Source organism: Erinaceus europaeus, chromosome 1, assembly GCF_950295315.1.
Source record: "Erinaceus europaeus chromosome 1, mEriEur2.1, whole genome shotgun sequence".
In the NCBI taxonomy this organism is placed as follows: Eukaryota; Metazoa; Chordata; class Mammalia; order Eulipotyphla; family Erinaceidae; genus Erinaceus; species Erinaceus europaeus.
Genome location: NC_080162.1, coordinates 91,521,987 through 91,547,153, shown reverse-complemented (window position 1 = coordinate 91,547,153; position 25,167 = coordinate 91,521,987). Strand labels below are relative to the sequence as shown.

The window sequence follows — 25,167 nt, the reverse complement described above, 5'->3', positions numbered from 1 at the left end:
GTCACTAACTTCCTCAGAGTGACACAGCATTTCCTGTAGGCCGTACCTAAATTCACCTCTGCCCTCCAGCTGATGATGCGTAAAGAGCATAGGCCCCACTGACGGTGACGCCACCTCACACCACCTCTAACATCATCTCACCCTACCTTCCCATCCCTGCCTCTACCCCCTGCCTATAAAAAATAGTCTTTTTCTCAATAAAGCGAGTCACTGCCTTGACAGAACTCCCAACTTGATGTGGTGTCTTTTCTCAAGTCGTCGACACTCTCCCTCCCGCTCAGCCCCAGAAGGGGGATCCGGCTGGTCCAGATCTCCCCTCATCGCGACTACCTGTCGGGGAGAACCCTGACAAACTGAGGCAGAAAACAAAATAAACAAGATCAAGGATGAATTGGGAAAACTAAGAAAGAGGTAAGAGAACTAAAAAAGAAATTGAGATACTGAAAACAACAGACATATGGGATGACTTCAATAAAGTAATATTTGCATTATTAACTTACCAGAGGAAGGGGTTGAAAGCATTTTACAGGACATAACAGCTGCGAATTTCCTTACTCTAAACAACATAAAGGACATAAAGATTCAAGAAACCCAGAGAGTCGTGAACAGAATTAACCCAGGCCTAGAGACACATCATATTTAGAATGACACATCATATTTAGAATGACAAGGAGTTAAGGATGAAGAAAGTTTCCTGAAGGCTGTAAGAGAAAAAACATTGAGTCACTTACAGAGTGTTAATCTTAACACATAAGATTAACAGCAGATTTCTCCACACAAACTCTAAAGGACAGAAGAGGATGGCATGATAAATATCAAGCACTCAAAGAGAAAGGCTTTCAATCAAGACTATGGTATACTGCTAGACTGTCATTAAGATTAGATGGAAGCATAAAAACCTTCTCAGACAAGCAGCAGTTGAAGGAACCAACTATCACCAAGCCTGCCCTGCATGAGGTATACATAGGAAAACCTAAAGAATCCAGCAGAAAGCTTTTGAAAATTATCAGGCAATACAGTAAGATGTCAGACTACAAAATTAACATACAAAATTCAGAGTCATTCCTCTATGCAAACACTAAATTAGCAGAAGAAATCCAGAAGTCAAATGTTTTTACTATAGCAACAAAACCAATAAAATATCTAGGAATAAACCTAACAAAAGAAGTGAAAGGCTTGTATAATGAAAATCATGAGTCACTATTCATAGAAATAGAAAAAGACTAAAAGAAGTGGTTATTTCATATTCAATACTACTAATATTAAAAATGGTGAATTCACCTTCTTTATTCACCTTCTTTACCTTATCTTGGTTGGAGCTTGAAGGAATCATGTTGAGACAAGTCAGAAACAGAAGGATGAATATGGGATGATCTCACTCATAGACAAAGGTTGGAAAACAAGAACAGAAGGGAAAACACAAAGCAGAACTTGGACTGGAGTTGGTGTACTGCATCAAAGTAAAAGACTCTGGGTTGAGGGGTGGGGAGGTTCAGGTTCTGAAACATGATAGCAGAGGAGGACCTAGTGGGGTCTGAATTGTTATGTGAAAAACTGGGAAATGTTACATGTATACAAACCACTGTATTTTACTGTTAGCTATAAACCATTAATTCCCCAATAAAGAAATTTAAAAAAAGATATTCCATGTTCATGGATTAGAAGAATTAACATAATCAAAATGAATATACTATACAGGGCCATGTACAAATTTAATGAAATCCCCATCAAGATCCCACCCAATTTTTTAGGAGAATAGAACAAAAACTACAAATGTTTATATGGAACCAGAAAATACCTAGAATTGCCAAACCAATCTTGAGAAGAACATAACTGGAGGCATCAACTCCCAGATCTCAAACTGTAATAAAAACTGCTTGGTACTGGAACATAAATACACACTAACCAGTGGAATAGAATTGAGAGCCCAGAAATAATCCCCTACATCTGTGGATACCTAATCTTTGATAAAGGTGCCTAGACCATTAAATGTGGGAAGGAGTGTCTCTTCAACAAATGGTGTTGGAAAAATTGGCTTGAAACTCAACCACTATATTTCATCAAACTCAAAAGTAAATTCCAAATGGATCAAGGACTTGCATTTTAGACCAGAAACTATCAAATACTGAGAGGAAAATGTTGGGAGGACTCTTTGGTATAAAATTTAAAGGCATCTTCAATGATACAAATCCAATTACAAAGAAGATTAAAACAAAAATAAACCAATGGGACACCAAATTAAAAAGCTTCTGCACAGCAAAGAAACCACCACCCAAAGAGACTCCTCACAGAATGGAAGATGATCTTCATATGACATACATCAGACCAGAGGGAAATTAACAAAACATATGAAGAGCTCAGCAACAACAACTACAAAAAATGACCCCATCCAAAAATAGGGAGAGGATATGAACAGAATATTCACTACAGAAGAGATCCAAAAGGCCAACCAACATATGAAAAAATGCTCCAAGTCATTGATTGTCAGAGAAATGCAAATAAAGACAACAGTGAGATACCACTTCACTCCTGTGAGAATGTCATACATCAGAAAAGGTAGCAGCAACAAATGCTGGAGAGGTTGTGGGGTCAGAGGAACCCTCCTGCACTGTTGGTGGGAATGTAAATTAGTCCAACCCTTGTGGAGAGCATCTGGAGAACTCTCAGAAGGCTAGAAATGGACCTACTCTAAGACCAATAATTCCCCTCCTGGGGATATATCCTAAGGAACCCAATACACCTATCCAAAAAGATTTGTGTGTACCTATGTTCATAGCAGCACAATTTGTAATAGCCAAAACCTGGAAGCAACCCAGGTGTCCAACAACAGATATGTGGCTAAGTAAGTTGTGGTCTGTATACACAATGAAATACTACTCAGCTATTAAAATGGTGATTTCACTTTCTTCAGCTCATCTTAGATGAATCTTGAAGGAATCATGTTAAGGGAGATAAGTCAGAAAGAGAAGAATGAATATGTGATGATCTCACTCTTAGACAGAAGTTGAAAATACTACCATAATGCCAACTTGTCTTCCTTAGGCAGACACCTCACCAATGTGTCCTGGAACCCCACCTCCCCAGAGCTCTGCCTCACTAGGAAAAGGTAGTGACAAGCTGGGAGTGTGGATTGACCTGTCAACGTCCATATTCAGTGGAGAAGCAATTACAGAAGTCAGACCTCCCACTACCTGCAACCCACAGAGATCTTTAGTCCATACTCCCCAGAGGGATAAAACATAGAGAACCCTCCAGTGGAGAGGATGGGATATGGCATGCTGGTGGTGGGAACTGTATGAATTGTACCCTTCTTATCCCACAATCTTGTCAATCATTATTAAATCACTAATAATAAAAAAAGAAGTTGAAAAATAAGAAAACACAAAGCAGAACTTAGACTGGGTTTGATGTATTGCACCAAAGTAAATGATACGGGGGGGGGGGGGGCGGTTTCAGGTCCTGGAACATGATGGCATAGGAGGAACTATAAGGGTTGAATTGTTACATGGAAAACTGAGAAATGTTACACGTGTAGAGACTACTGTATTTTACTGTGGACTGAAAACCACTAATCCACCCAATAAAGAAAAAAAAAATACAATTGAGGGGGCTGGGCAGTGACTTACCTGGTTGAGTGCACACATTACCATGCTGAAGGACCCTGGGGGGAAATTTCACGAGTGATAGAGCAGGTTTTCAGGTGTCTCTCTCTTCCTCTCTATCTCCCCCTTCCCTCTCAATTTCTCTATATATCATAAGTAAACAAATTACACTTGTAATTTGTAAAATACAATGGATATCATTATTCAGGCAATCCAAGAAAACGGGAAAAATTGCTTCAGTTTCCTAACTACAGGTGACTTATCAAACATGGGATAAAATAGAATAGCAATATCAAGAATAATAATCACTCCCAATTGAGCTCTTGGTCTGAGCAAGACGTGTACTACTTAGCACAGGTACTACTTAACAAATGTTCATTATCTCATTTAAACTTCCCAACAGACCTCTAGTCTGGTAGAGACTACTATGATCACCCCACTTTCTGAATGAGTAAACTGAAGCCCAGAGGCCACTGCTTAAGGTCACGCAGTTAGCATGTGGCAGTTAGGATTTGTCACCAGGCAGTACTAGCAAAGCACTTTAATCCTCACATGGCCATTACCTCCTCTGTCCCTGGCGAGTAAATAGTGAGCAGAAAGGTTAAACCAGTTGCTTCAGAGCACAAAGTTGGAGAACCTCCAAGAGGTTTAACTCCAAGGCCACGCTGCCTTAGGGGCCGGGGTCCAGTTCCTTAGTTCTTCAGGCTTAACTTTTCCTAATTTCCCAGCCTTTCACGCAGCTTCTGGGAAGCAGGCACCTCCCTTATTCTTCCCGAGGAGCCTGGAGGGTGGGGGGCGGGTCCCCGAGCAGCTCCTCCTCCAGCCCGCCCCCGGTGTTTAAACCCGCGGGTCAGCGCGCAGTCCCGTGCTGGCCGGTTGTACCCGGCCCGCGGTCCGCACAGATGGCAGCGCTGGCGGCGGTGGCCAAGAAGGTGTGGAGTGTGCGGCGGCTGCTGGTGCTGCTGCTCACACCACTCGTGCTGCTGCCTGTGGTCTTCTCCCTCCCACCAAAGGTAACTGCCCTCTTTGCCTGTGTGAACATTGTGCATCCTGCAGGCAGGATGAGCTATCCCAAGGACCCTCTCCTCCCCAGCTTCAGAGAAGGAGGGAGATCCTTGAAGCCCCAGTCTAGACGGATTTCAGTAGACTGCCTTTGAACTTCTTACTTTCTCTTTCCCTTGGTTGCTGAGAACACCCTGGGCATGGGCCATACCACCCTGAACCCCCCCCTCTTGTCAGAGAACACCCCGGCCTCCTCCCTCTCCCAGCTGGCCCTTGGAACCTGAGTACCAGCTAGCTTTCTGGGTATTCTCACTTTTACAGGAATGATTTCTCATTTTTTAATGTGAGCCTGCCACGTATTTGGCGTTCTGTTGTGCAAAAGTGTGTCTTCTCTTGATCATCACAATAAGACGGGTACGTAATAAATGCCAAGCTGTGTAACCTGGAGCAAGTTACTTAGCCTTCTGAACTTCAGGTTCTACATATGAAGACATGGAGAATATGATTGTGATTGTGCCAACCTAAAGTGTTGTGCATATTAAGTAAATCATGTACAAGTGAGCCTAGTGCACAGCAAGAACCTAGTGATGTACTAGTGATGTACTGGCCGGTCTTCTTCCTTGCTTTCTTCTTCCTAGCTTTCCTTGCATGACAGAGACAAGCTTTAATGAATGCTTACTAGATGGATGGTGTGGTGCTAAACTTTGCCTTATAGGTGTTGTCTAATTTGATCCATTCATTGCCTCTCTGGAAGGACTGACTGCTCATTACACTTCCTAGAGACAGCAGATTGAAGCTCAGAGATATGAATGACTTATTCCGCAAACACATGGCAAGCAGTGGAATAGAGACTCAGTCCCTGGCTTGTCAGAATCGAGAATCTGAGCTATTTCTAGACTCTCAAAGTAATCCCTAGGAGATCAAAGGCTGAAGACTGAGGTCAGGAGGCACATGACAAAAGTCAACAGTAATAGGGGTTGAAAAAAATGGTACCAACAGGTCCCTGCTGGATCCCTCACCAGGGCCCAGCCCATCTAGGCCATCATGAGAGGCAACACATAGGACAAGGATTCTACCACCAGGACACTGTCTTACCACCCCGCAATGAGATATTCAATGTTCATGAAAATAAAAGCAAAGAGAGTGCACACTATAGTATTGTAAGACCAAGCAGAAGCCAGGAGAGCTGGGAGAGGTGTTCAAAGAGGAACCTGGAGGAAAAGTCCCTCATAGGTGGTTCCAAGGAGACCCAGGCTAACAAGCAAGCAAAATGCTTTTTTTGTTTTTCAGTGGTTAACAGTGATTTACAAAATTACAAGATAACAAGAGTATAACTCCATACCATTCCCACTACCAGTGTCCTGTATCCCCATTCCCTCCATTGGAAGTTATAGCAGTTCTCCTAAGGTTGCAGATACGGGTTAACTATTATTTCTACACCTATCTGTCTATATTTGTATATATTTGCCCATTTGTTTCCATGGTCCCATCTTCTCTTCCTTTCTAAGTCACACATACACCTATTCAAATGTCCCACCCTTTTTCCTCTCTCCAGGTCCTGATGTAGTTGGAGTTCAGCGCCCTCTGGTCATTTCCCCCTATTACTTCTCCCCCACTAGGAGTATGGACTAAAATCCTTTTTGGGGTGCAGAAGGCAGGAGTTCTGGACAAGCAAAATTATTTAGGGTGGAATTACTCAGACTACCAGACTTTCTTGACATGGATGAGAAAAATAATAAATGCTGGAATAAGGAATGGGTCATTTTAAAATAACCCAGACCTGTTTAGGGCCACTTGCTGACCTTAAGGTTCAATCTTGCTGACCTTATGGATCATTCTCCTTTCTTTTTTGAGTTCACCTTATTTTTCTTTTTCTGAGAACTGATGTGAGGAGTCGAGCAAGGGAACTGCCTCTCTTTGTGAAGATGGATGGGTGTGCAAATGACCAAGTGGAGCTTTAGTGAAGAAGCACCCATGGTTTCTCTGCTCAGCAGGAGGTTCTGTCCACTTCTTTGTTCTGCTTTTTAGTGAGATATTTGAATATGTGGGCAGAATTAAGTGCTATGAGACCTGAAGGACATACAGACATTCATCCCTCAGTGATATTTCAGGCAGTGATAACCCATATATGTGACATCTTAGGTCACCAGTGCTTAAAGTGATATATCTATCATCTATCTATTGTATTTGGATGATTTTTTATTCAGCCAGAGCACAACTCAGCTCTAGTTTATGGTGGTGTTGAGGAGTGAACCTAGAACCTCAGAGCCTCAAGTACAAAACTGTATAATCTTTATGCTATCTCCCTGATTTGAAGTAGCATTCTGGCAACATTTCATTTCATCTCTAAAGCCTAACTTCTAGAAGGTATAAGATGGGTCAGAGGTCAAACTTGATAACTTCTGTTTAGCTCATAATAGACCCTCAACAAAATATCGTAGTATTTATGTGTTCATTTATTTATTTTTTAAAAGGTCTATTTGCTAACACAAGAGAGAAGGAGAGAGAGCTCACATCATTCTGGCACGTCATGCTAGGGATCTAACTCAGGACCTCTTGCTTTTAAATCCAACACTCTAGCCACTGCACCACTTCCCAGATAGCAAGAACAGCTAATATTTATTGCTTATAAAAAAGTTCTGGTTCCCTCACGCATGCTGATCCAGTCACACTGATCTGTTTACTGTTCTTTGAATTTCGTAGCTTGCCGACCCCCCAGGTATGCACTTGCAGTACCTTCTATCTGCATGGCCAGTCCCCCAGCCATCTGCAGTGCTGGTCCCTTCATTTTACGCATCCTAATTCAAGATTAACCTCCAGTGAGGCCATTCTTGAACTTTCTTTCTTTCTTTCTCTTTTTTTTTTTTCCTCCAGAGGGAAATTGAGAGGGGAGGGAATAGATGTGAGAAGTGAGAATAGAGAAGGAGAATAGATGTGAAGCGACTTCACTGTAGGTGGGGAGTCGGGGACTCAAACCAGGATCCTTGCACAGGTCCTTACTCTTTGTACTATGTGTGCTCAACCCGATGCATCACCTCCCGGTCCCCCTGAACACTCTTCCTAAACTTGAAAGTGAAAAATCCTTTCTATTCTCTTCCCTACCATATCTTTCACTGTGGTCTTTACCACTCACAAGCACATGAGCAAAGAAAGGTAAGCAGAATCAGGATAGTTTGACTTCATCAGGATCTGGGGCATAAAGGCTCTCTCCCTGATCACCTGGCCCTCTCTCTGGGATGAATGGGGCAGGTGAGTGGTTGCCTGGTTTATAAAAGCTCACTAACAGAGGTAGGTATGTGGCTCTGAACTGGTTGGTTTACATTTGAAAACAATATTGCTAGTCTTGAGAGGGGCTAATCCTTTTGGGTCCGCCAGGCTCCAAGATGTTAGAGAATCAAATATGGACACTAGAAGCCATGTTGCTTCTAGTTGTGATCTCCCATACTCTCCTCTTCGGTAAATATGCCCCAGGCTTATAGGCTTTTTGCTGTTACTCTTCAAACCTCCAAAGCTTGCTGCTACCTCAGGGCCTTTGCACTTGTTTCTTCTGCCTAGAGTTCTCTCGCCCAGATCTCCCCCAGCTGGTGCCTCCTAGTAAATCAGGTTTTAGTGCCAGTGACACTCCTCTGAGGAGCCCTCCTTGATTATTTCTTTGTATGAACATTCTCTCTCTTCACTCCACAAAATACTCTCTACAACAGCTCCTGGTTTTATTTCCTTCACAGCATACCTTCTGATCTGAAATTACCGTTGAGTGTTCAGTCTCTCCCTCCTCAGGTAGCCTGTACGTGACACATGGGCAGGGCCTAGGATAGTCTTATTCTTGTAGCATACCCAGTGCCTGGCACAGTGTCCAACACATAACAGGTGATCACTGAAGAAGCTTTGGATGAATGACTTGATTTGAACCCAGATATCTCTGAATACTTGTGCTTCCTGAAAGCCCAGACTGCCACTAATGTATGTAAGTTTTGAGGTGCAATCAATGTTGCTAGTCCTTTTGCTTTGCAGCTGGAAAGATGGGGACCCAAAATGGGCACAGAGGATGTTTCCAGCCTCTCCCATCCACGTGGCCCCAGAGCCCTACTTAGTGCCCCTACATCCTCTCTCCACCAGTCTGACCTGTTGCCCCACATAGACCCCTCAGCCCTAGAACCATTCCTCTGAGGCCCAGCCAACTTTCCACTTTCCTGGAGCTCCTGCCAGGTGTGTAAACAGGCCTGAGTGATTCCTGGTGATATGGTGAGGGGGGTGTTGGGGGGGGCGAGATTGTATTTCCTGGCCTCACTCTGCAGGACAGTGCCCTGTGGACTGAGGAGCAGGACTTTCTGACACCCCCAGACCTCAAAGACACAAAGTCAGCACCTTAACTAGATCAGATCTGACCAGGGCCAGCCATAAGCCACAAACTTGCACCTGAGCTGCTCTTCGCAGCTGAGATGTGCCAGGGTGGAGACATTTAAGACTACACCCAACACCACCAAGTAGGCTGCTTTCCTTCCCTGAGCTTCCATTTACTTCTTTGCAAAGCTGGTGTTATAAAGCCTGCCAAGTGGGAAGACTTGACTGCCTTTTCTTTTTTGAGAAATTTCAATTCAATTTAAATTAAAAATGTATTTCCTAGCACTGGCCACTTAAATTATCTAAAAGCAATGGCATATTGATAGTGAGGAGCTCATATTTTGGTTGCTAGTACTTTTTATTGCTTTACTGGGGAATGGTTGATACATGTATACAATTTCTTTATTTTTATTCTTAAATATATGTTTTATTAGTGGTTTAATGGTGGTTTAAGATTATAAAATAATATGGATATAATTATTTATATTTTTTATAATCTTTATTTATAAAAAGGAAACACTGACAAAAACCATAGGATAAGGGGGGTACAACTCCACACAATTCCCACCACCAGAACTCTGTATCCCATCCCCTCCCCTGATAGCTTTCCTATTCTTTATCCCTCTGGGAGTATGGACCCAAGGTCATTATGGGGTGCAGAAGGTGGAAGGTCTGGCTTCTGTAATTGCTTCCCCACTGAACATGAGCGTTGACAGGTCAATCCATACTCCCAACCTGTCTCTCTCTTTCCCTGGTGGGGTGGGGCTCTGGGGAGCAGGGCTCCAGGACACACTGGTGGGGATGTCTACCCAGGGAAGTCCAGTTGGTATCATGGTAGCATCTGGAACCTGGTCCTTACGTACTTCCTATTACACTTCCCTCAGTCACTCCAAAGCTAACCTTATCAAAATAAGGACTACAAAAGCTGAATAAGGGCAAGAGAATGGCATACTTTAACAATGAATCTTTAGTCACTATCAGGCCACCCCATCAGCTGGGACCCTAGTTGGGGAGTCCTGAGATTCCCAAACAGACATGATGAGCCTAGATCTTGAATAGATCCCTCTCTCCATTGTTATTGGTCATTTCTATCAGGAACAAAACAATAAACCCCTCTGTGGGCCCCCATAGGACCTTCCCCTCAACTTGGATCAACAACAACAAAGAATGTTCCATCCTCCAAAGGGAGGCTGGACAACATACTCTCTCTTCCACCTGAAGAAGATGGGTCCTGAAATTGGGGCAGCTTGGAACATTCCTACTCGTGACCACAGAATGTGAGCTCGAAACTACAAGGATGCAAAGGTCACATAGGCTCCTAAGCTGAATATGGGCCCCAGATCACATCAAATCTATGAGGTTTACAGTCAACAATATTTATACACCTTCCCGTATTTGGAAGCTATTCTCTTCCCTGATCCAGCTTCTGGTCCTTTTTCAAGCCATGACATCATCTCTCCAGACAAAATCTTGGGTCTACCTGCATATCAGATTTCAGGCTCAGAAAAAAAACAAAAACACTAATATAGTCATGGGCCCTTTGGAATATAACTGAAATAGGCCTACTAACTATCTACAAAACAGAGACCCCCAAGTCTTCATCTGCACTATTTCAGCCTTTAGGTTCGTGATTGGTCAATAATTTGTTTGGCTTCATATGTATACAATTTCTTACCTCTCCATGACAGGTTTCTGCAAACCACTCTCTCCCCCAACTTAGGTCCTTTCCCACCATCATGCACCAAGACCTCAAATACCCACCAACCCTTTCCCTACACTGTTTCCCGAGAGTCTTTTGCTTTTGTGCAGTAACCACCCCGTCCAAAGTTTACTTTGTGTTTTCTCTTCCTATGAGTGAGAAATGTAGTAGGTGCTCATTAAGGAAATCCTGTTGTTGCTGCATTCTGTAGAGAGTGGTGTCAGGCTCTGTTTGCTGGTCGATGAGATTCCCATGGGAGAGGCAGCTAATGGAATGAACTTGTGCTAGAAAGCTGGCCCAGTCCACAGAACAGAACAATGACCCCTAACCAGACAAAGGCAGCAGCCTTTGCCTCATCTCCCAGCCCTCTTGGCTAGTCCCTTCTGCTCTACTCTCTTGTGGGGGGCTCCTCCCTAGTCTGAGTTAAGAGTTTTCATTTCAGCTATACTAATCTCTTCAATGGAAAAGTGCTATTCTCTCAGATGCTGGAGGAAGTGAATTCAGGATTTTTTTTCCACCAGGGTTATTGCTTGTGCTTGGTGCCAACACTATGAATCCATTGCTCCTGGTGGCCATTTTTTCCATTTCTCTTCTTATTTGATAGGACAGAGAGGAGGAGAAGATAGAGAGGGGGGAGAGAAAGACAGACACCTGCAGACCATCTTCACCATGTGAAGTAACCTCCCTGCAGGTGGAAAGTCAGGGCCTTAAATCTGGATCCTTGCACATTGTAATATATGCATTCAACCAGGTACACCACCACAGAGCCCCTTCTCTGTCTATCTTGTCCTTGTGTGGGTCCTTGTACTTTGTACTATGTGCGCTTAACCCAATGCACCACCACTTAGCCCCCCAAGTTCATGTTTGTTAAGGTCCTGGACCACAGTTTATTCCTGCCTTCTCCTCTGTCCCCAAGAGGGCCTCCTAAAAGCCAGAGCCAATACTTTCCTCTCTGGTGCTTAGTAAGTGTCAAGCATGGTTCAAAGCACTCGAGATATGCTTGCTCCATTATCACTCTGCAAAGCTGACACTATATTATCAACATTCACAGATAAGGAAACTGAGGCACAAAGTGGTGACTTTCCCACTTTCTTAAGTCTTAGAAGTAGCAGAAGTGGGATTCAAGCCCTGGCATTCCATCTCCACAGTCTCTGCTTTTAGCCACTCTGTATGATGCTGGGATTTATTTTAGAGACAGGAAGGTTGAGACTCAGAGCAGTGAAGCCTCATAACTATTAAATAAGTTTAGTCTACCTTGTAGAAAGCTCGTACTCCCTCATAATTCAGTGGGGGTAAAGGGAGAAGGGAGTGGTTGTGCCTATTAGGGAGGCTTCCCAGAAGAGAGCTATGCCATTATAGTGCTAGATGTCTCTCCTATGCCTTGGGGATTTCTCTGAAGACAGCTGAAGATAGGTTACATGAGTGGAAAAGTGTGGTGCATAGGAGCTTGTGTTGGGCTGCTTGGGTACAAATCCTGATTTTCTAACTAGCTGTGTGTACTTGAGTCACTTACTCAAACACCTCAGTTTCCTCATCTGTAAATGGGTAGGAGAACAACTGGTGATAAAAGGGCTAAAAAAATGTTTGTTACCATGACCCCGGAGGCAGTGCAATTTTTTGAGTGCCCAAATGGTATGCATGAGGTCCCAGATGTGATTCCCAGCACCAGATATGCCACAGTAGGCTCTGCTTCTTTCTCTCTCTTGTACAAATAAATAATTAAATAAATATTTTAAAAAACTCTTGGTGACTGGGCAGTGGCACACCTGATAGAGCACACACATTATAGTGTACAATGATTGAGGTTCAAACCCCTGATTCCCACCTGTAAGAGGAAGCTTCATGAGCAGTGAAGCAGTGCTGTAGGTATTTCTATCTATCTATCTATCTCTTTCTTTCTTTCTTATTTATTGATTTGGTAGAGACAGCTGAAACTGAGAGGAAGGAAGAAAGAGAGAGGCAGAGAGATACCTGCAGCCCTGCTTCACCACTTATGAAGCTTTCCCCCTGCAGGTAGGGACCTGGGGCTTGATATGGATCCTTGTGAGTTGTAACATATGCACTCAACCAGGTATGCCACCACCCAGCCCCCTCTCTATCTATCTCCATCTTCCCCTCTCATCTCAGTTTCCGTATCTTTCCAAGAAGTAAATAAACAAATTGGTGGTAGCACACCAGGATAATCTCATATAGTGTGAAACTCAAGGATCCCGGTTCAAGCCCCTGGGTCTCCACCTGCAGGAGGATCACTTCGCAAGGGGTAAAGCAGGTCTGCAGGTGTCTGTCTTTCTGTACCCTTCTCTATCTTCCCCTTCTCTCTCAATTTCTCTCTGTCCTATCCAACAACAACAATAACAATAACAGCAACAACAATGGGGGGAAAATATGGCTGCCAGAAGAGAGCAGGCACCCAGCCCCAGCAATAACACTGGAGGCAAAAGTAAATAAATAAATAAATACAAATAAATACATTTTAATAACTACTTTTTAAAAATTTTATTTTATTTATTCCCTTTTGTTGCCCTTGTTGTTTTATTGTTGTAGTTATTATTGTTGTCGTTGTTGGATAGGACAGAGAGAAATGGAGAGAGGAGGGGAAGACAGAGAGGGGGAGAGAAAGATAGACACCTGCAGACCTGCTTCACCACCTGTGAAGCGACTCCCCTGCAGGTGGGGAGCCGGGGTTCGAACCGGGATCCTTATGCCGGTCCTTGTGCTTTGTGCCACCTGCGCTTAACCCACTGCGCTACAGCCCGACTCCCTAAATAAATACATTTTAAACAACTGTTGATTACCTTCATGGAATAAGCACCAACTATGTTCTGAGCACTGGGAAGTACTTTAAACCAACGGGTCTCAAGAATTTTGCTCCACAGGAGATATGTGGCAATATCTGGAGACAGTTTTGATTGTCACAACTCATGGAGGCACTCCTGACACCTCATGACTAGAAGCCAGGGACAAATATCCCACAATGCACCTGACAGCCCCCAGGACAAAAACTAGGCTCCCAGTGTCAGAAGGTCAACATCCCCTCCTTGAAAGAAATCTGTTTCCAACATCCACCACAAGCCCACAGACAGATACAAGCAAGTCCCATTTTCAGTGATGGAATCAGAGGTCCCCAGAGGAAGCATTTGCCGGTGGGTACATAGCTAGCTGTATGAGGCCTTGCAGGATGGAGAACACTTAGAAATGGAGAGTATTCTAGAAAGGACACACCACCCCTGGGCCCTGCACCTGCCCAGAGACCAGCTCTTGCTCCACTGGGTGAGACTGACCATCCTCTATGCCCTCTGGGCCCTAAGAAGGGGGCAGGGGCATGCCTTCTCAGTTGAGAGCAACAAGAGAAACCCTGTTCCCTGTCACCCACAGCATGATTGTCCACTTGCTTTTACTTGCTGCAGAGCACCTTTCATGACCAACTGTGTCTACGGCCATACCACCCTGAACATGCCCGATCTCATCTGATCTCAGAAGCACGACCAACTGCTTCTCTACTCAGCTGACTCCAAGGCCTAGGGGTGAAGGAGAATAGGGTGAAGGAAAATTCCCCCTGTTTCTCTTAACCATTTCTTGCCCTCACTAGTGTCTCCTCTGAATTTCTTTGGAAGGGACTGAAACTTACCCTGCCTGACCAGGACATTTGGCAGCAGGGTCTAAAAACAGAAGTGTGTGTAGTTTACTGGGAAGGAGTCCTAAGGACATGGTCTCCTGCGATGATGCTGGGGACTGGGATCATGGGATATTTAGGCCTGGGACAACTTGGCAGAGGCCTGGTATGGTGCCCTGCCTGTAGTCCTGCCTGTCATCAGGAGTACGGGGAAACTGAGGCCTGTGCTGACAGAGCCTCCTCACGACCTTGTTTTTCTTATTCTGCCCACAATCACTGGACTGCTGTGTCCCTCTGAATAAGTTTCTAAAGAGGAAGTAACAACATTGTGATAATATAAACTCTAGCACCAGGCTTTTGGATTCTATTCTTACACTCTCACTTTCTGGCTGTGTGATTTTGGGCAGGTTGCTTAGTTTCTCTGTGCCTTCTTTTCCTTCTCTGTAAATTAAGGTGCCTGCTAGGGCATTGTGATGATTACTTCTTATACCTAAAATACTGAAGGCTATGCCTGGAATTTAAGAGGTATCAAGTAGTTGTTCACTGATATGTTATTGGCTGTGATAGTATTTCTATTTACATTACAAGTGAGTGGTGGATCCTGGAGTCTGGGATGGCTTTCTGCTTATTCCTGAGCCCTCTTAATCCCCACCTTTACTTACTACATGGGTTCTTGAGTTTTCTAAGCCTCTATCTCCTCCTCCATAAATTGGAATAAAGCTCATTTCCTAGGGGTTGCTGGGAACCTTAAATGAGGAAGTGCTTATTCAGAGAAATGCCTCAGGGTAAATTTCCTTGCCATTGTTGCTTTGGCCTGAAGCCTGGAGCCCCAGAAGTCTTAGAAGTGAGTGACTCTAGCTCACCTAGACAGTGCACTTGCTCTGTCATGTGCATGGCACAGGTTCCAGCCCAGGTCCCACCACATCTGAGCAAGCTTGGTGTTATAGTGTCTTTCCATTTCTCTTTCCTTTTCTGTCTCTTTCTCTGTTGATCTGAAAAAGTTAGCACAGAGTGGTGAAGCACAGTGACAACAACAAAAGGAAGTGAGGGTCATTGTCCAGAGGGGCTTACAGTGTGGCTGAGGAGCTAGTCCAGCAGACACAGGTCACATCATGAGTAGACTTCTTTTTCTGGATGATGTGTTTTGTCCTCCTCTGATCAGGTCCAGTGTCGCTCCCCTCTCCCCCACTGCCCCCAACTTGTCTGACTTATGAATGATTAGTGAGGTCTTGGCAGCTGTGGTGTGTGATTCACCCCATGAACACTTTTAATGAGGGACTGTGAGAACTTGAACTTGTTACCACATCTGCTAATGAGTTCAAGAGTCTAACACACTTCACTTCAGAGGAAGGATGGGGAAAGGGAAGGGAGAAGGATGGGAGAAAGGAAGTTTCTGCAGGCTCCTCGGAACAAGTCACCCTCAATGCTCTCTCTTCTTTCCCCCACTAAGTCTTGAACCCCAAGGGAGATAGGTGGTCCCTAACTTCTTTCTCAAACCACTTTCATATCTAGCAGAGGCTAGGAAGGAATCCTGCTTGGAGGTCAGAGTCTAGACTTCTGGGGCTACCCTGGGCTTGTTTCTGGCTGAATACTTCCTATCTCAGCTTCCCATTCTGGAGAGTGGGCACATGAAAATCAGCTCTTCTTTTTTATTGTTATTTATTTATTTGATAGGAGAGAAACAGATTGAGAGGGGAGATAGAGAAAGATGATAGATGATAGATAGATAGATAGATAGATAGATAGATAGATAGATAGATGATAGAGTTCTGCAACCCTGTTTCACCACTTATAAAGCTTCCCCCTGCAGGTTTGGACCAAGAGCTTGAATCTGGGTCCTTGCTCATTGTAATGTGTGCACTCAACTGGGTGTGCCACCATCCAGCCCCTAAAATCAGCCCCTCTTACCTTCAAGACTGAACAAATCCAGAGAGGATAAGAAAGAGCCTATATAAAGTTCTTTTCTGTTGAGTAACTATCTTCTCATTTTCTTGACTACAACATACTAGAGTGAGGAACAAAAGCTAGGAAAAGTGTAGAGATCTTAGTTAGCCAAGAAACCACACATAGTACATGCTCAGTAATTACTGGTGGGTTTTAAAAAAAATTATCTTTATTTAGTTATTGGATAGAGACAGAAATCAAGAGGAAGGGGTGATAGAGAGGGAGGAAAGGAGAGAGAGCGAAAAAGAGAGAGAGAGAAAAAAAAGACAGAGAGAAAGAGCAATGTCAACATTGCTTCACCACTCACAAAGTTTTCCCCCGACAGGTGGAGACCAGGGGCTCAAACCTGGGTCCTTGTGCACTGCAAAATGTGCGCTCAACCAGGTGTGCCACCACCTGGCCCCAGTAATTACTGGGTTTTGTCGCCAGTGTTATCCTCATCACTGAGTCTGGGACTGGATACCTGGACCCAAGACCACCACAGTGGTAATCAAGGCTTACTAAAAAAAGATGGCAGAATCACAAAACCTATTTACTTCAATTCCTCATTTCTAAATAGGGTTCTGTGAGGAACAGGTGAGCAAATGTACATCCTTACTTGGGAGTCTGGCCACAGTAAACCATGAATAAGTGGCAACTTTATTATTCTCACCTGCTGGTTGCCAGTGAGGCAGTGCTACAAACTTTGTTTGATCCATCTCAGAATGGTGTAACATGCATCTTAATTTAGAGACAAGGACATAGAACTCAACTTGTAAATAACAGAGTTGGATTTACACCCAGGACTGAGGCTCTTGGTAGCCTTGTCACCCTAAGCCTTATTGTTTCCTTCTTTCAAGGAGTAGCTTGGTGTTCTGGGACCTGTTAACCTTGGCACAGAAGGCTTTTCTCAGGTTTTCTGCTGTCCTGCTGGGCTGAGACCTTTTCCTGGGCCTGCTGTGTATATCCAAACTCCTATCCCTTTAGAATCTGTATCTGGGTGCCATTTAGAGCCATTGCCTCCCTCCTGTGTGCCTCATGTAGCACCAAGATGAAGGTTCTTTTTTTTGCCTCCAGGGTTATTGCTTGGGCTCAGGCTCAGTGCCTGCACCACGAATTCACGGCTCCTAGAGGCCATTTTTTCCCATTTTGTTGCCCTTGTTATTGTTGCCATTGATGTTGTTGTTAGATAGGACAGAAAGAAATGGAGAGAGGAGGGGAGATAGAGAAGGAGAGAGAAAGACAGACACCTGCAGACCTGCTTCACCACTTGTGAAGTGACTCCCCTGCAAGTTGGGAGCCTGGGGTTCAAACCGGGATCCCCATGCAGTCCCCGTGCTTGGTGCCATGTGCGCGCTTAACCCGCTATGCTACCGCCCAACCCCCAAGGTGAAAGTTCTAATGTAGATAAAACAAGAAATGTATTCAAAGAGAACCCATGGTGGGTCATGTTTATGTAAATAACTTTCTCTGCATGCCCCCAACCTATTTCTTATGTTATTTATTAATCTCAACAATAGCTCATGAGGTTGAAATTCTTTATATTTAAGATTTATTGATTATGAGAGACAGAACTAGAGAGGTTAGAGAGAGCACCAGAACATTGCTCAACTCTGGCATAAGGTGGTGCCTGCGCTTGAATCTGTAGCCTCTAGTATCTGTTCTCCCTGACCCTCAGGTTGAAATTCTTATTATCATTGTCATCACATTCATTTTGCAGATGAAGAAACTGAGGCACAAAATTAAGTTACTTATTCTAAGAAGTGGTCCAAGCAGGATTTGAACCCAGACACAAAGCCAAGTTTATAAGCTCCTCTGCTTCTAGGCATCAGGCCCAGATTTCAGTTCCCGTCTCCAGTTCCTTGATTATAGCTTTTTCCCATTGGTCTCCCAAGCTTCTGCTTCTTGGAGACTGGTCATGGTCCCAGCACAAAATATGGTGACTCTGATGCTGTCATCCCTCTGGTGTTTACAATCACACAATCAATCAAACAGACTCTAAGTGGAGACAGGACCCAAGGTCACTCCAGCCAGTAGGGAATGGCGATGACAAGGCCTCTTAAGCCCTGAGTTTGGAGGTTTGGAGCCCTACACGAGGCCTGTCCCAGGCTAGATGTAGGATGGTAAGGACATTCTGCTTCGTGCTTAATGTCTGGCTTTGCACTTGCTGGGATTCAAAGTTCAGGGCCTCCCACAACCTCCTTCTCTGGAATGGCCTCTGGTGGACAGCAGGAGGGGACCTCTTTAGGCAGCAGTCCCCATCATGCTCTCCAGGAGCTGGCCAGCCCAGTTATCTGTCTGGCACAGAGCCTTCATTGCCTGCTGAGAGCCTTGTCATAGCTCCGTGCCCTGGCAGAACCACCTACTGTAGCCCAGCAGGGAGATGGGGGTGGTGGTGGATATGGCTTCACATAGCTCCTGCCTGGCCTGGGACAACATTGTCTTTCTCTCTTTCTCTTTCCTTTCCTGAACAAAGTGGGCAAGCTAGGAGAAGCAATGGAGGCAAAGTTACTTTGTATCTGCCTGGTAATCATTGCCCAGCTCAAAAATTAACCTTCTGACATGGCATTTTCTTCTTTCTCCCCACTTTTGCCAGCGTGTTCTGCCTGCAGACTTTAATCCCTGTGGTAATGCATTGGCTAAACTGAGAAGCTGGGATTTCTGTGCCTGGGGATTATGAAATTTCTTGTAAGAAATGTCTGTGTGGGGATATCATGACTAGGGTGGTCAGGGATTGTGTGGACCCCCTCTCCTTATTCTGGCTCCTCCCAGAACCAGGGCTGGGTAAATCAAGTGAGCAGATTTTAACCATCATTTTTCTGTCAGCTCATCCACTACCTGGCTCTAGTCTTGCTCCTGGCCCCTGCTGCCTGGCAAAAGCTGCTCAGGACACAGTGGTCTTCCAGTGAAATAAGTTAAGCAAAACCCTGTCTCCAACTTGTTCTGTGACTTCAGGCAAGACATCTTCTTTCTTGGGCAGTTTATTTTCTTCATTAATACTTAGGGGTCAGCCTGGACCAGGATTTCTCATCCATCAACACTCCTGGGAAGAGATATAACTTTTCATGTAGGAGATTGTCCTGGGCAGCATGGAATGTTTAGCAATATCCATCTCTCCCACACACGATACAAATAGCACACTTCCTCCAACCCTCCAATCACAACAATCAAAAAATGACTCCAGGTGAATGTCTGTTAGGGGACAAATGACCACCTCCTGCACACCATTGGATTAAATAATCTTTGTGACCCATATACTTCAAGATTTATTATAATGGAATACAACAACTGTTCTATAATCTATTAATCCCCCCCAATAACAAGACTTTAAAAAGGTATTGACACTTGCACTATTTTTTTAAGCATTTATTTATTTATTCCCTTTTGTTGCCCTTGTTGTTTTTTTATTGTTGTAGTTATTGTTGTTATTTATGTCGTTGTTGGATAGGAAAGAGATAAATGGAAAGAGGAAGGGAAGACAGACAGGGGGAGAGAAAGACACCTCCAGATCTACTTCACCACTTGTGAAGTGTCTCCCCTGCAGGTGGGGAGCTGGGGGCTCGAACTGGGATCCTTACTCCAGTCCTTCAGCTTTGCGCTCTGTGTGCTTAACCCACTGTGCTACCACCCAATTCCTAACACTTGCACTATTAAGAATAAAGTAGTATTGACATATAATCATTAATAACAGCAATAGCTGTCACTTAACTCTCCGATACATTCTGAGAAATGTATCCTTAGGTAAGATTATCATTGTGCATACACCACAGAGTATAATTCCAACAACCTAGGTGATAGCCTACTGCACAGCCAGACTGCATGTTACAACTTATTTTATTGGTGATTAATACTGGTGTACAGAATTAAAAGATTACAGGGTATAGTTCCACAATGCACCTACCACCAAAGTTCTGCACCCCTACCCTCCCAACAATAACCACCATTGTTCTCACAGAGTCTTACAGGCAGTTCTTTTTCTTTCAAGTTTATATGTTTCAATTCTCTAGATTCTACATGAGTGAAACCATCCATTAGTTGTCTTTCACCTCTTTACTTATTTCAAAAGCATAATCACCTCTAGCTTCATCCATTTTGTCCCAAATGACACATTTTTTAAATATTTATTTATTTATTTATTCCCTTTTGTTGTCCTGATTGTCTTCTTGTTGTAATTATTATTATTGTCGTCATTGTTGGATAGGACAGAGAGAAATGGAGAGAGGAGGGGAAGACAGAGAGGGGGAGAGAAAGATAGACACCTGCAGACCTGCTTTACTGCCTGTGAAGCGACTCCCCTGCAGGTGGGGAGCCGAGGGCTCGAACCAGGATCCTTATGTCAGTCCTTGGGCTTTGCGCCATGTGCGCTTAACCCGCTGCACTACCGCCTGACTCCCGACACATATTTTTTTATTGCAGAGTAGTATTCCATGGAGTCTATAGTCCATAAAGCCTTTTTTTCAGTCATCTATTAATAGGTATTTAGGCTGCTTCTATTCTTTGGATATTACGAACAATTCAGCTATGAATTATAGGGGTGCATATGTCCCTTCAAATTAGTGTTTTCATATCTTATGGATATATGCCTAAAAGTGCTAGAGCTGGATCATAAGGTAGTTCCATCTTTATTTAGTTACGTGTTCTCCATACAGTTTTCCCAAAGGGGCTGCACCAGTTTGCTTTCCCACCAACAATGTAACAGAGTCTCTTTTTCTCCATAACCTTGCCAATAGCTGGGACATTGGAGACTCAGGTAAGAGAGTCTCTTTGCATAACCATTATGCTGTCTACCCACCACCCCCAATATCTATCATTTCCTGTTTTTCTTATGATGTCTTTAGTAAATGGATATTGCATCTTCTCAAATGTCTTTTCAGTGTCAGTTGATATGACCACAAGATTTTTATCTTTGTTTATTGATATGATAGATTATGTTGATTGATTTGTGAATGCTGAATCATCCCTGCTTCCCAAAGATGAACCCAGTTGGTCTTAGTGGATTATTCTCTTACTATGTTGTTAGATTTATTTTGTCAAGATTTTGTTGAAGATCTTTGCATCAGTGCTTATCAGGGATAAGGGATATCTATACTTTTCTTTGTTTACTAGAATCCTTTCCTGATTTAAGAATCAGAATTATGTTAGCACCCATGGTCAGCAGGGCAGCAATTACAGAAGCCAGACCTTCCACCTTCTGCAACCCACAATGACCTTGGGTCCATACTCCCAGAGAGTTAAAGAATAGGAAAGTTATCAGGGGAGGAAATGTGTGTGGAGCTCTGGTGGTGGGAATTGTGTGGAGTTGTACACCTCTTATCCTATGGTTTTGTCAATGTTTCCTTTTTATAAATAAATAAAAAAAGAAAAAAAAAAGAAGTGATTGCCTCCTCAATTTTCTGGAAGAGTTTGAGGAGAATCAGTATTAGTTCTTTGGAAGTCATACAGAACTCTTTAGTAAAGCCATCTGTACCTAAACTTTATCCTTTTAAAAAAATTAATTTATTTTTATTAGTGATTTACTATTGATTTACAATTTAAAAAAATTTATTTATTTATTCCCTTTCGTTGCCCTTGTTTTATTGTTGTAGTTATTATTGTTGTTGTTATTGATGTCATTGTTGTTGAATAGACAGAAATGGAGAGAGGAGAGGAAGACAGAGGGGGGCAAGAAAGATAGACACCTGCAGACCTGCTTCATCACTTGTGAAGCGACTCCCCTGCAGATGGGGAGCCAGAGGCTCGAACCGGGATCCTTACACCATTCCTTGTGCTTTGCACCACCTGTGCTTGATCTGCTGCACTACCGCCCAACTCCCTGATTTACAAATTTTTTGTTCCCCTCCAGGGTTATTGCTGGGTTCAGTGCCTGCACCATGAATCCACCACTCCTGGAGGCCATTTTTTTCCCCCTTTTGTTGCCCTTGTTGTTGTAGCCTCGTTGTGGTTATTATTATTGCCATTGTTGATGTTGTTCGTTGTTGGATAGGACAGAGAGAAATGGAGAGAGGAGGGGAAGACAAAGGGGGGAGAGAAAGATAGACACCTGCAGACCTGCTTCACCGCCTGTGAAGCGACTCCCCTGCAGGTGGGGAGCCGGGGGCTCGAACTGGGATCCTTACGCCAGTCCTTGCTCTTTGCGCCACATGCGCTTAACCCACTGCACCACCGCCTGACCCCCGATTTACAAATTTTTAAGATAATAAGTGTATAATTCCATACACTTGCTACCACCAGAGTTCTGTGTCCCATCCCCTCCATTGGAAACTGTAGTAGTTCTCCCAAGGTCACCAATATGGGCTGATTCTATAACTGTCTATATCTATGTATATATAGATTCCCCACCCCCCATTTTTTTTCAGTGGTCCTGCCTTCACTTCCTTTCTAAGTCACCTGTACACTTATTACTACTACTTTCAGGTGTCTCCTTTTTCCCTCTTCTCTCTCAGATAGAAGAAACAATGCTTGACTTCTTCTGGTGTTTTCCAGATTCACCCTTTCAATGATGGTTTAAAAGCAAGAATCCTGGAGACAAATGCTTTGGGTCCTGATGGAATGGAGGTGTGGAACCTCTGGTTTATTTCCTCTGTTGTTTACCCCTCTGGGAGCATGAACCAAAATTCTTTTTGGGGTGATGAAGGTAGAAGGTCTGTCTTCTGTAATTGCTTCTCTGCTAGACATGGGTGTTGGCAGGTTGATTCATATCCCCAGCCTGTTTCTAACTTTCCTTAGTAAAGTAGGGCTCTGTAGAAGTGAGGTTAAGGGAAGCATTGGGGAGATGGCCCAGGGAAGTCAGGATGGAATTATACTAGCATCTGGCACTTGGTAGCTGAAAGGCAGTAAGATGACTTGCAGGACAAAATGTTTAATAAACAGGAACTATAAAGTAGGAATAGAGCAGATGAAAGGAACATTAGAGTGGGAGGAATCTAGGAAGTCTATTTTAGGTATGTTCCTAGGAGCCCATGTCTTAGTAGTCTTTGCTTGAGTTTGATAGCTAACATGTGGTAGAATAGAAATATTGTCTGGGAAGATGATGTCTGAGCTAAGAGTGGAATTAGGAAGCTGGATTAGGGCAGAGAGTTGCTCACAAACTTGAAGAAAATGTATAAATGCAATGAACTTTTTTTTACCACTTCGACCTAACCTGGGACTCATATGTCTTTCTATTTAGCACTCTGCCTGTATAATCTCCAAGTCCCTCTCTATCTCTTCCCCCTCTCACCAGAGCACTGCTTAGCTCTGACTTATGGTGGTATCGGGGGTTGAACTTGGGACTTTAGAGCCTCAGTTATAAGAGTCTCTTTTTGTAACCATTGTGCTAGCTACATCCCCACCCCCATTCCTCTCTGTTTCTGTCTCTATAAAAGATAAATAAATAAAAAATAAAAATTCAAAATGCTCTCACATAAATTTACTTGATTACAAGATTGTTGTTCCCAGTGTACAGATGAACAAATGCAGGTACAGAGGATTTGAGACCATCCTCAAGAATTCAGTAGTGGGCTAGGAGCTAACATGCACACCTCATCATGTACAAGGCCCTACGTTTGGGCTCTAACACCACATGGGAGCACCATAAATGATACTGGGGGAACTCCATGGATGTTGTAGTGGTGCTGAGGTGTCTCTCTTTTTTCTCTTCCTCTTTCCCACTTTATACTTTCTCTCTGTTTTTCTAAATAAAAGTAATGAAAAAATTGGAAGACTATTCTCCAGTTTCACAGTATCATGCTGTGGACTTTGAGTTCATCCATGGTTGTGGCATTAACAGAAGAGAGAAAAAAAAACTCAGCAGCAATACCACAGTCTTTAGGCTACCTAACTCACAGACCTGAATTCTCCTCTCTCTCTTTTTTTCTTTCTTTCTTTCTTTCTTTCTTTCTTTCTTTCTTTCTTTCTTTCTTTTTTTAATTTATAAAAAGGAAACACTGACAGAAACCATAGGATAAGAGGGGTGCAACTCCACACAATTCCCACCATCAGAACTCTGTATCCCAACCCCTCCCTTGAAAGCTTTCCTATTCTTTATTCCTCTGGGAGTATGGACCCAGGGTCATTATGGGTTGCAGAAGGTGGAAGGTCTGGCTTCTGTAATTGCTTCCCCGCTGAACATGGGCATTGACAGGTTGATCCATACTCCCAGCCTGTCTCTCTCTTTCCCTAGTCAGGCAGGGCTCTGGGGCATCATGTTAGCATCTGTAACCTGCTGGCCTATCCAGAGAGTCCCAGGTTGTCAGCTGCTTCTTTTTTGGAGCTCATGCCAGCTGTTGTTTCTAAGTTGCCATCTTGGCTCTGCCCCCCCCATTCTTTTTTATTAGTGATTTAATATTGGTTTACAGAATTGCGTGATAACAGGGGTATAATTCCATGCCATTCTCACCACCAGAGTTCTGGACCCTAATCTCTCCATTGTAAGCTACAGCAATTCTTCCAAGGTTGCAGATATAGGTCAACTATTATTTCTACAACTGTCAAGTCTATATTTGCATATATTTGGCCTTTTATTTCCAGACCTGAATTCTCTAAAGCATCTCTGTCCAGCAGAGCTCTGCACTGATGGAGATATTCTATCTCTGCTTTGTCTAGAATGGTGGCTAGTCATCTCATGTGGCAATAGAGCACTGGACCTGTGACTGAGAAGCTGGAGCTCTATATTTCCTTTATTCTTAATGATGATCCTAAAGTAGATGCATGTGACTTGAAGCTAACCTGCTTCAGAGGTTTCTGTTACAAAGGGGAGAGGCTAGGGTACTGAGAGGCACTTCGCCTGGAATATCAACCCTGCCTATCCTGGCCACCTCAGCCAGAGTCCTGCTCCTGAAGTGGAACCTCAGGGCAGAAATAAAGTGGCAGTGAAGCCAAGTGCTGAAACTGAGATGACCCAGAAGGTGAACCTGTGAGATCAGATACCTCCCCAGATCATGTGTATGTTTTTTTTTATTAGTGATTTAATATTAATTTACAGAATTATGAGATAACTGGGGTATAAT

General features: G+C 43.6%; 1 protein-coding gene across 1 annotated transcript in view; it reads left to right on the top strand.

The window, feature by feature from the left end:
- Positions 1 to 4,461: 4,461 nt before the first annotated feature.
- The window catches only part of SLC13A3 (solute carrier family 13 member 3), an 82,318-nt gene continuing 61,612 nt past the window's right edge, over positions 4,462 to 25,167 (top strand). The window contains exon 1 of the mRNA XM_007533041.3: positions 4,462 to 4,615. Within this exon, the coding sequence (XP_007533103.1) occupies positions 4,505 to 4,615 (111 nt within the window). The 5' untranslated portion in view covers positions 4,462 to 4,504. The remainder of the gene's footprint in view (positions 4,616 to 25,167) is intronic.